Here is a 12,604-nt window from a genome sequence, read left to right on the forward strand (position 1 = left end):
GGCTTCAAATATGATACTGGGGAAAAAAAGAAGTTTTTGCTTTTTTTTGTTGTTGTTGCAAAACTCAGAATCCAAGACGTGTTTCATCCTTATTTTGTGGAGTGCAGCAATTACTTTGAAGTAAAACGCTATATTGTTCATTTGTCTGTAAGGCATAAAATAGGGGTGTAGGACGAATTTGTGGGAAGCGCTGAGGTGTGACTGCTGCTGCGCTGGCCTTTCCCTCTCCAGCCACCGAGAAGCAGCTGAGAGAAAATAATGCTGAATCAATACAAAGCAATAATATCCACACACTGCAGTGAATATCAGTCTGACAGAGAGAAGGTGTAAGAAGGAGGGGTTGGGGGTGATTGTGTGTGTGTGTGTGTGTGTGTGTGTGTGTGTGTGTGTGTGTGTGTGTGTGTGTGTGTGTGTGTGTGTGTGTGTGTGTGTGTGTGTGTGTGTGTGTGTGTGTGAGAGAGAGAGAGAGAGATATCAGCTGAAGCCGAGCAAGTTTCCATTCAGGGGAATAATTTTAGCTGAGCCTTGGTGTTTGGGCTGCTTGGAGGGCAATTAGCTTCATTGTATTAACTCAGCAAACACGGCCATTCTCTCTGCATGATGAATGAGGCTGTTTGTGGGCTCGCTGAAGTATGTGTTTGTTCCCCAGAGGCGTCTTTGTTTCCACCTTTAATCATTAGTCAACGTGCTACAGAAATATATTTCACAGGGAAGAATGTACAGTGAACAAACTGGAACAACACCTATGTTTTCCTCATCTCTCAGAAGGATCACTTTGATTTGTCTCAGTGGGCCAAAGTAGAGTAGAGCAGGAAATAAAAAGTCTCCAGCTAGTAGGAAAAAAGGAAACAATATTTCAGGACATAATTGCTTTCAATTAAGTGGATATTCTTGGCTGTCTTGGTGTTATTTGGGTTAAAGACTGTGAATATCCACAAGCATTCAGTGCTCGTTTTAAATTATACACATTATCCCTTTACAGCCCTAATGGTAAAATCATATGAAATGGTTTCCTAGGAGATGTTATTGTGAAAGATGGAGCCAGGGGCATAATCACTATATTTATGCTGTCCAGGAGCGGGCGGTAATCACTGGTAGAAATAGGGTTACATAGCTGGAATTGAACAGGAGATAACCTCAGCTAATTGTCATTTTCAAAGTTACTGTTGTTTAGGCACAGAGCGCCCTTCATTAGTGCGCAGGGAAAAATCAATGTAGAAATGTCCAAGCCAAGGTCTGCCGCTGCAGCTACGGGGAAGCTTTAATGATATTTATTTAAACCGTTTCCCGAGATTAGCTGTCAGGGCCCAGCGCTCTGAATTAAAAATGAGGTCATGAAAAAGATGGCATCAATAACCTTGAAATAGACTGCCTTTTGCTTCTGTGCTGTGCCATTTTCTCCCTCCTCTCTCTCTCTTTCACTCTCTCTCTCCCCGTCTCTCTCTCTCTCTTCCACTCCCTGCCTTGCACTTCATGCTGTTTCTTTCATTATACAGGTCAGCGCCTTTTAACAGCTCCTACATATTTAATCTTCCAGGTTTCCTACGTGATCTCTTGTTACAGAAACATCACATTCCACCATCTCTGTTCATTTCTGCCTGTTACGGATTTTTAATACCTCACCATGCCTTGGCACTCTAATGTAATTGCACCACGGGGTTGGTATTGGTGTGGGGGGGAGGGGGGTGGGTGGTTTGGAGGGGGAGGTGGGGGGTATCCATGGCAACAGCGAAGCAATTTAGAATAATTTGCTATTTAAAAACTCTGAGGTTTTGGGTAATAGCAGAAAACGCAGATGAGGGTTTTTTGGATTAAATCATTTCATCTTTAAAGTAATGGATGTTTGCCAGATGTACTGTACACGGAGCCTGTGAAATATTCTCTGGCTCAGATCATGCAGATATGTGTTTCTTTTAAGACAGATGCACGACTGTTCCAATTTTAGTCGACTAGATGTTTTATTGATTCAGCCTTTATTCATTCCTCCTGGTATCGATGTTCTTTTGCATTCACTAAAGCTGCTTTCCAGATATAAAAATACATTATTAGGAAACCTTGAGTCAGTCCTTGCTCTGAGAATTACCGTATAACACCACGGGTTTCAAATTTGGGGAAGAAAGAAAGAGACAGGATTGTTTTGTAAATTTTATTCTGAACTCGTCAGCGTCTCGCGCCGCGTTGTCCTTGCTGTGTTGCAATACATCAGATGTAGCGCATTATACTTTTACACTGAAACACAGATTTCAGTTGGTGTGTTGTCCTACAGCAGAGGGTATCATTAGATTGCAGTAAGAAGTGGTGTGGAGAGAGTATCACCTTGTAAACCTGAAAGAAGCAGGATGAGACATTGACAGAATTTATTAAAGAAGTAAAAATGGTTGACTATTTTAGTTTTTAAAAAAAGAAAGAAAGGAAAAAAACAGGAGAGAGATAGGACAGTTGCAATATGATAACATAGTATTTACTCTCAGCATTCCTTAAGACTATAATAATGTCTCAACATGTTGTCTGTATCAGAAGGATGGCCAAATTCTTTGTATATCCATGACACTTCCACAGAATGTGGACTTGAGCTAGAGTGGGAAGGCAGCCAAAGAGCTGCATGTTCTTTACACTAAAATAGCAGGCAGCTATTTTAACATCTGAGAGCGAGATGGTTTCCCCAAGACAAATGCTTTATTGAGCATTCAGTGATAAAAACCTCTTCTTCTTTCTTTTTTGCAGCCATCTAACAAATCACAATATCGGATCATTTCTTTATGTGTTGAATTTAATCAAAAGGTCTGAGTTTTTTTCCCCCCAGTGGCAGTGAGAAATCACAAATTATGGCACTGATGTGTGACAGGCAATCGACTGTATGAGAATCTATTCAAGTCTACTGAAATTAATAAGTGGTTCAGTGTTGCAAATTAAATTAATGATATTCTTGCTGAGATTTCAGTCCACTTCAGGGCAGCAAGAGGGAACATATTGTGGATATTATGGCGTATTAATACTTTAGTGACTGAAAGACTTGAGTGGTGCTTTATGCAGAATAGTACACATTTATTTTAAACACTTACATGTAGCACTCTTGGCTCACACCTTGTATGGCGAACATTTACTGCAAGCTGCAGCAGCAGCAGCTAATGAGAGCAAACCCCGGGGGAACAGTAGAGGTCATTTTAAATCTGGTATTTTCAGACTTGACAAAGGACTTAAGTTTTTCATACATTCCTGCGCTGCCCTCCTGTTTTAACTGCATGAATGAGGGTCACCTCAAGTGGTTTGGCTTCGAGACAAAAGAGGGGCTTTGAGGCATAAATCCAAAGCAGAGGGACCAGCTACAATGTCTGTTTATCCCTCTGCCGGCATCTTGGCTCTTTCTCTACAGCAGTTATTGTTTTCTCATCGCTGTGATGATGCTTAACCATTCCACTTACATATGATAAAGATTTGATTTTATCTTTTTCTATTTTATTCTCTTTTCCTTACAGGCTTGTAAAAGCACGTTATTTTTCTTTCCTCCAGATCTTTCTACAGCCCCAGGGGCTTGTCCACCAGCTTCTTTTTTTTTTTTTTTTTTTACGCATGAAGCAGCTCTTGTGATCTTAACACAACACCAGCAAAAATTAATTTCAGGACGGATGGGAGGGGAATTGTTGAAATGGAACAGCCTGTGGGCTTTTTCCACTTATTTGGTGACTTAGGCATTTCTTGGATTTGAGCACACTGCTTGTTCCTGTAACACAAAACTCGGACAACAGCAGCACATTGCTGGTAAAGTCACCTTGTTTTTGCCAAGTTGTCTTTTTTTGTTGTTTTCAGTAGAAGTGCTTTGTGTGTAAGCCATTATTTCAAAGGCACAGACCTGCTTAGTTGACAGTTTTGTTCTGTTGAATCACAGTGTTGTTGATCCCAGATTCCAAAATCAGTCACAAATAATCCATTGTATATATATGAAGAAATGTTTTTTTCAGATTAATTACATGAGATAGTTTCTGTCTATTAATATAAATATTTCAACTTCGCTGCGTATTTGGATTCCTTGTTAAGGAACATGGAAAACGGCCGCTTAAACAAAAGCCAGGTGATAAATTGGCATGAGAGGAAGTTAAGTATTTATTGACCTCATAAAAATGTTGCCTCTCCTGCCTTGATGAAATTCCTTGCTGGAGTCTTCCAGTGCAGAATACGCCCCCAAGTGGCTCAAATTAATAACTACATCTGGCTTTCTCTCAACTATTTCAGTGGCTGCCAAGCTTAGCCCTTCCCCTGCTTTGGAGGAAATTGCTACTTATAGCAGTATTGTATTATAAGTGCTTATTATATCATACTACACAATCATGATTAAGTTATAGGTGCAGTGTTTGAAATTGCTTTCACACACAGGGGTCTATTAGGATTTTATTTTTAATTTTTGCTTGCTTTGCCTTGTTTGTTTGTTTGTTTGTTTTTTACAGAATTAAAAATGGACTCCTGTAGTTTTAATATTTGCGTCCTGGCAGTCAAAGATACTGTAATAGGTGTATGAAATGTGCAATCATAATTTAATAGACTGAAATTTCTGGTCAGCAGTTAAGTGTTACAAAACAAGTCTTTCTAACAATGAATTGAACTTCCTGAGGCTGATTTTTTTTTGGGGGGGGGGGTTCTCAACCAACATAACATCTTAAGATTTCCATTTGTAACTATTTAAGGCTCCAGTAATTTCCCGGGTTCAGCTCTTACATTAACCAGCAACACCACCATCCCCCTACCCCTTATTGACATTCCATAAAGTTGACCCAGGCCCAGGCAGCCATCTCTTTCCCACAGATCCTGCTGATAGTCAACAGTAGACCCTTGTATACGCAGCAAATATGTCACTTTTCTAGCCCTTTGATCTCTAATAGCCTCTAGATATTTTTACATGTCGGTATGTCGATAACAATTTTCAAGACCTTTTGTTTATAACACTGGAAGATTTACTTCACCTTCCTTTTTTGTGCAATAAGGCCTAATTATAGAAAGACTGAGAAGCACTTCCCTGTTTAACAGGGAAAAATCCACTGCTTCTATTTTAAAGTTATGTTTTCTAGGATTTTTCATTCCTTTATTCAAAATCATTTTTCCTGTTCATTAACATGTCATTATGCCCCTCTTTCTCTCCTTCTGTTTCTTTTTCCTTTTGGCCCTTTCCCTCCTCTCTTCTCTTTCACAACCTCTTTGCTCTCCATCTCTCCAATAAGTCACATTTAATAGTACATTTCCTTTCTTGGCCTGGGGCCTGGTGCCAGACCAGCTGTATGAAATGTAGTTTCACCGCTTTCCCTGCCAGCACTTTTGTTCAGAGGAAAAATAACAAAAAATCCCACAGAGCCTCTTGAACTCTCTGAGGCTTTTTTTTCTTCCTTTTGAAGAGGAGGCGAAACAGCTCTTGATTCATTGTTTGTTTTACCGCCATGTCCCTTAAAAGGAATAGTGCAACCGTCTCTTGTCGTTACACGAGAAGACCTTTTTTTTTTTTTCTCATGACTGAGAAAGTCATGTTTCTGTCTGGCTTTCATGGATTTTTATTGTTTAAAAAAAACTGACAGAGGAGCTGGAAAGATTTTCAGAAGAACTTATTGAAGTTCTTAGTGTCGTAGTTTTTCAGTTGTCTTGGTTTCCTGTTCCACAGCGTTTCTTATTTCTGGTCTAGTGCCAATTTCCATTTTCTTTTCCTAGCAATAAAAGCCTAAAAGTTTCCTTCACTGGTTTCTTCTTCAAATCTTTATTTTACACATGGGTGTTGTTATGTTATCCAGATCCTAATGTTCCCATTAGTTATGACATCAGATATGGAAAAGTGACTAGGGACGTATTCAGAGGAGGATTACCAGAAGTCAAAAATAGCCTAATGTTTATTCTACAGATTTTTCCTTGTTACTTAGTATGGACTTAATTAAGTTGAAGCATACGCAGCTATTCAGGATTTCATAACATGTAACAACTAAAGCATGCTTTTACCAGCTGAAATATTTCATTATTATAACCAATTTAAGGGCTTCTATCATTAATAACATTAGTATATTAAATTAGAGATTATGTGCGGTGAGGTTTCTTTAAAGAATTTGATGTCATTTCTCCAAGATATTTTCCCCCTTTTTTTCATTCCAAACTACATTAACTTTAAAATCCCCACACACACACACACACACACACACACACACACACACACACACATATTATTTTCTGTCAAGGTTAAAGAAATACCAAATGTGATCTGTCTCAGCAGGAGATAACTAGTTATTCACATTCTCTCTGTCTCTGTCTCTCACACACACACACACACACACACATGCTCTGGCACCCATTTGAGCCTGGATTTCCCCTAACCTAGTTTAATTACAATAGGATCGTTAATGCTTGCCAGGTATTAAAACAAGGAGGTTTTAAAGCAAGCTATTTGATACACTGCATGCCAGGGGCGAAGCTGCAGCTCAGTTGCCAAACAATGTGGTGTATTGTATTTTACGCTAAACAACCAAGGTGTTTTGCTTTTTGAAAAAAAAGCTTCCGCCTTTTTCCTGTTTAGCAGGAAAAAAAAGCTTTTTGTTTATGTGCAATGATCCACAATATATCAGTAACCAAGCCTTGCAAAGTTGACAGGACATAACTTGATCATATCTGCTTTGCCCACATTCTTCCTCAGGCTCCTCCTCCCTTACGAGAGGCATGTTAAAGGAGAGCCCGATAAACCCCTCCCCTTGGCCAAACCCAGGAAGCAGGAGAGCAGCCAGGAGAAGGCGTCAGGAGCCAAAGCCAAAGGACTAGGGGCCAAGAAATTAAAAAGCCTGAGCAATCCCAAGCTGGGGAGTAAAAAGGATAGAGGGGATACACTGAAAGGCCAAGAACAGTCACAGGTTAGTAGCAAACCTATCCAGCTGCTGGCTCATCAGGATCCATCTCACTCTCAATTCAATTTAATTTTTATGTTGCTGTGCTTTCTCATCAGTCCCTCACCCCCTGTGTTGAATTTGCCAAATAAGAAAGTATAGGAGTTTCTTTTCTTCTTTGAAAAAGTGAAATAGCTATCATTTTTCCAAATTGCAGGATGATACGGTGAAAGAAGAGAATCATGACCCTCCCACAGCCATAAAACAGGAGGTACCTCTGCAAGATGAACCAATTGTAATAGAGGAGGAAGAGTTACACCTTACCCTGAAGAAAGAGGAGTCCCTGGTGGTGGAGCAGCCATCTTCATTCTGCCCCAAAGAGCCAGACTGCAGAGGCCCACATGCTGGTCTACCCCTTCGTACTGGTTCTGGTTCCCAGCCCGAATGGAGGCAAATCAGTGAGGCCCTGCAGTCAAAACTCACCTGTGAACAGCAAACTGAAGGTCATTTCATTCCTAAAAACCCTTACCTGTCTCATCGATGGGATATAGACAAACCTGCTGGACATGTAGCCTTGCCTGAGCCCTTCTCCAGGGTCAAAGACCCCATTGAAGGTCATGGTGGGAGAGTGGGGAAGGTGTTGCCGATGTGTAAACAGGCAGACAAACAGTGTATAGACTTAAGCACAGATTCCTTCCCAGAGAAAGAAGACTATGGGGTTATTAAGAAGGAGTCTACCCAGGGCTCCGGACAGACGGCTGCCTACTGCAAAGCAAGCCAGGGGGTCATGTCTCCTTTGGCCAAAAAGAAGCTCCTCTCTCAAGTGTGTGAGTCCAACCCTTTCTCCTTTACACCTCTTTCTCTTCAGCCTCCACCTCCCACAGCTACATCCTCAGTTCCTGTCATATCAGTGTCTGAAGGGGAAAAGGAGAAGAGAAAGAGTGAAGAGGAGGGATTAGGACAAAGGCACGGCATCCCAGAGGTAGCTCCTATATTCAGGCCATCAGTCATCCAGCATGCCCAGAGCAGCAAGCCTCACCAACAAGCCACAGGTGGCCCATCAGAGAGGAGCACTGCTGGGGAGCTTTCAGAGAGTTACAATTGCCGGACAAGCCATCATCCCCAGCCTCAAGTAAGCGCACCATGGCAGCCCTATCTCCCCCGAGCTCAGGATGCCTTGGAAAACAGTGGGGAGAAGCTACTCCAGGGCCCGGCTTCTCAGCCCCGGAACTACACAAGTGACTGCTACTCTTCCCCTCACCTCCACAATCTGTATAGGCAAACTGAGAACTGTCTGAGTCAAGAGAGGATTCCTGGCTTTATTAGTGCAGAGCGGCGAGAGCACTACACAAGGGACCGTGAAGGCAGCCAGGGTTTTGTTTGTGGCACCCTGGAGCAAGAGGGCTTGGCCTACAGATCTCACTTCAGTGACAGGACTCAAACACACGGAGAGAGCAGAGAGGCCGAAGATGAGCCAAGAGACTTCACAGTTTCTAAACAACGCTCTCAGAGGGTTTCCTCTTTCTCAAAGCCTCCCTTCTGTAGTCTCTCATATTCCATCATGCACCAGGGTTTGGATTCTCACCCTAAAGCATGTAGAGTTCCTCCTATGACAATCTCTCCCCCCAAGCAGAACCCAGCAGAGGCATCACAGTCGTTTCCCAGCCCCAAAGCTTCAGGTGAATCCTCCCTCACCAGCCCCAATCGACCCAGTAAAAGAAGTTTAGCAGAGCCCGAGAGCGAAGATGTCCCTGAGAGGAAAGTTCGTGTGGTTACACCAATCCACCCTGCTGGCACAATCCGACGTAGTGATCCAGAAGAGCTGAAACCAGCTGAGCCGGCCCATGCTGTTCACCTCAACAACCACCTTCCTGAGGGACACCCCACAACCACTTTTCCCCCACCTCATGCCGCACCCCTCTATGCTGGCATATACCCGCCTGGCAGCCTGGTGTCACCAGGGGCCCAGGACGGGCTCCAGCAGCATCCGGGTCTCCAGTACCTAAAAAGCCAGTCAGCAGTATCACCTCTCGTGCCCCCTTTATTCCACTCCATGATGCTCCACAGGCAGCTGCTGGCCTCTAGCCCTAGCCCACACCACTTCTACAGGCACCCTGGTGGGGCAGCACTGTATGGGGACCTGTTGCACCATCTATACCCTCTCTCAACCCTCCCACCTCAGCTGTCCTCGGTACACCCCAGCACCAGACTGTGAGAAAGAGGAGACATTTATTTCCCACTCTCTTTCTTCATCCTCAGAAACTGTCTCAGCTTTTCTTTGTCTTTGTTTCTCTATCTCGGGGATTGTGGCTCAGTCAAAACAAAACACTGATTATATAACTTTGGCTGATAACTGACTGATAAATGCATCAGTCAGGTGGACTGAAAATTCCATTTTCTTTATTTTTTTTAATTGTTTATGCCTTTGTTTATATACTTTGCACTGTTCTTTATTTGTATCACCACTTACTGTATCTTTTTTGTTGTTGTCGTCGTATTCTTATTTGCACAATGCTCATGTGTATGTGCTCACAAATCAGTTTGCCGCTCTCAGTAACCATGAGTCAAGTTGTTGCTCTGGATGTGTGAAATGTTGAGGGCAACAGAGAAAAGCCATTTGTTTACTACATCTGAGGGCTAAACTTTGTTGCTTAAGAACACTACAAGTAACATGACAACGTAAATCAAATTCTTTATATAACTAGAGGTGCGTTCACAATTGCAAACCATGTTCAGCAGCTGTTTAGTGCATAATTACTCTTTAGGCAGCCAGTGGTGTTGTATCTGTTTACATGTCTCCACGCTGAGCTCTGTTGCCAGTTTGTGCCACAGTAAATCCACATGGACTCTTTAGAATAGACATGAACACTCACTGTGGTGCTGCATAACACGAATAGTTTAATCATAACAACATTTAGAGGTGCTGTGTATGACAGATGTACTGTAGACTCACTTGTTCCTCAGTTCAGGTTTTTTCTTTTATTAATAATCATGTATTTCAGTTCAAATACAACATAAGCAGTTTTCATGTTCAATCTGTTGACAAATTACTTTTTTTGTTAAGCATTGATTAAAAAGTCATTTAAATTTTTTTACTTTCTAAACTAAAAGTGATATGACCCCATAAACCTTTTGTGATAAGTAGACTCTAGCGGCTTGTTTTTGTCTGCAGGACCAGCATAATGAAGCAGCTGTCTGCTGTGGAATGCTCACCACAAAAAAAAATCAGCATTTCATCTTTTTGTTCTTGACTTGAAAAGCTTTTTTTGTTGGTGAACATATTCTTTTCTTCAGTACGCTGAAAAGACTCCCTGTATGATTTGATAGGAATGTTGTCACTTAGGATATTACTGCTTTGCAAATATCTGTGCCTTTCGCAGTGTTGGATTAGAGTTAGCACTACAGTTGTTAAGGTTTATCTTCTGTAGCAGGGTAGGAATGTCAATATTACTGTCACTCTTGTCTGAAACGAAGCGCACAGACACCCATGCAAAAACAATATGGCACACTTGGCTATCAGACACCAGACTTAATGTGTGAGGCACAGAATGGGACATTTTTAAAATGTAAACAGTTATGCTGTAAACCTAATGGTTAGTATCTATGCTTAAATTATAAAGTGCCCCTATTGTGCTCATTTACAGGTTCATAACATATTTTGGGGACCTATTTGAGTAAGTTTACACACTTTATTGATGAAAACCTTCTTTTCTATACTCTTCCCAACCTCTGAAATGGTCCACCTACTTATATAAACGGTGATATTGTTAGACAAAGTCACTGTTATAATTCTAGCAGTTCTAAGCAATGGCTTAATAACTTGAAAGTTACAGCTATTTTAAATTAGTCTCAGTGGGTTTGTGCTCTTTCTGTTGTCTGACAGCAGAAATAGAAAAATGTGTAAATGTGAGCAGCTTTATTGGGAATTTTGCTGTAAAAAAATACAGTGTGTGTAATTGCACAGAGTACAGACAGAAGCAAAGGATGATAATGTTAGCCACACTACCCGTGCTCTGTACCAACAGTAAACACAAGAATTTTCCAATTATTCTAAGATATATCTGTCAAAAATAAAAGTAATTTGGGTTCTGGTTTAGCTCACAAGCGGCCATATTCCACAGTGGCCCTGGGTTCAACTCTGAAGGCAAAAAAGTCTATCCCCCAAAAAATACTTAAAAAAACAAACAAATAAAAGATGAATCTACTGTTATTCAGTTCTTTAGATGAAACTGAGATATGCAGCATTTTAAAGAAGTTGCAGCTGGTTGCCTCTGGATTTAATTCATGCCACTGCTCATTATTCTTTGTCTGAGTGCGCACCAAACTAGCTGCTAAGAAGGCAATATGTCACAGTGTTACATTATGATGTAGACAAGCAAGTAAAGCCTGGACTGGCAAAGCAGTTCAGCAGCAGTGTTTTCTGTGTGAGAGAATAATTTTAAATATACAAAAGAAAAGCTATATAACAGATAAATAAATAAGGTGAAACACATAGGGGCACTTTAAGAAGTTTAAATTTTAAACACTTACGCTTTAACTTAAGTAAATCTGTTGACCTAGCTTAACTCTGTCAGCCAGTCGATTATACAAGAACCTGCAAGATTTACTGATCCTGACACAGGTCTGGTGTCTGTCACCCGCAGGGCGTGTGTGCTCTATGTGTTTTCTAGCAGTGATGAAAAGGTACCAGACTCCATAAAGTATGCCTACCATGCTCCATAGCCTGAGGTGGAAAGACAACACCTGCGCCGGCTTTTACAACCACTATATAATTGCAATCCAGGATAGTCGAAATACACAGTGAACATGTCTGGTGTTTCAAAAGAAGAAGAAAAAAAAATCTGTAAAACGTCTGTAAAGTTTTACCGAATACTTAGATAAAGACATTCATTTCTGATTAAGTACTGTACATTGCTGTGTGTAGGTAAAACTGGCATTAGTGCTGGCTCCTGTACAGAACATTCATACGGGATCAATTCATGGCAACCCCTCCTTCTCGTCTTATTTTGTGTAAATAGCACTGTAGATAGTACTGCGTGGTTGTTATCATATAAACTGTTATAATCTGTATATAGTATAAAAACAGTATAAAAGTTGGTTACACAATCTAGCCGTGTCCTTGTTTGCTCTGTTTCAAGGTCACCGTGATCACGTTAAATTCAAACACTACAATTTAAGAATTAGGATATTGTTTATTTGTTGTCGTTTCACTTTTTTTTTTCCATGTCGTTTCCATTAATGTGCATCCTGAAAGTGTTTTTGATACAGCAGCCATCTGTTTACCAATCACCCAGCTGGCAGGCAAGACAAAAAAATACACATTTTGTATTATATGACCTCCTGTATATTTAATTAAAGTATTTTACTATCTATACGTTTCTTCAGTTGTGTTCTTTAACTGAACTGCAGATAAATAGCAAGGGTTGGATAAACTGGTATTTAATGCCAGTGTACTAACATCAAAGCAATGCTTCCCCCCCCTCAGTAAATGCAGTGTGAATGGGGTTTTATTATTGTAATACCATTATCTGGCTATGAGATTCCATCCGCCTTAATCTTCACAACAGGCTACCTCTGGGCTCAACGCCAGAGAAGCCTCTTCAGTATTTGCTGCAGTAGAGAAATGTGCCAGTGCATGTATCTCTATGGGATGTGTACTAGGTTGCAATAAAAGCTATGCTTTGACTTTTATTGCCACCCCCTGGTAAACCTTTAACATGAAAAATATTCAGTAATACTTCCAAGCTCAGCAAAAATAAAGCAGC

General features: G+C 41.0%; 1 protein-coding gene across 1 annotated transcript in view; it reads left to right on the forward strand.

The window, feature by feature from the left end:
• arid5b (AT-rich interaction domain 5B) overlaps positions 1-12,211 on the forward strand; it is a 75,182-nt gene extending 62,971 nt beyond the window's left edge. The window contains exons 9-10 of the mRNA XM_031746707.2: positions 6,656-6,866; positions 7,057-12,211. Of these exons, the coding sequence (XP_031602567.2) occupies positions 6,656-6,866; positions 7,057-9,054 (2,209 nt within the window). The 3' untranslated portion in view covers positions 9,055-12,211. The remainder of the gene's footprint in view (positions 1-6,655; positions 6,867-7,056) is intronic.
• Positions 12,212-12,604: the final 393 nt, after the last annotated feature.

The sequence above is a fragment of the Oreochromis aureus genome, linkage group 13, assembly GCF_013358895.1.
Source record: "Oreochromis aureus strain Israel breed Guangdong linkage group 13, ZZ_aureus, whole genome shotgun sequence".
NCBI lineage: Eukaryota > Metazoa > Chordata > Actinopteri > Cichliformes > Cichlidae > Oreochromis > Oreochromis aureus.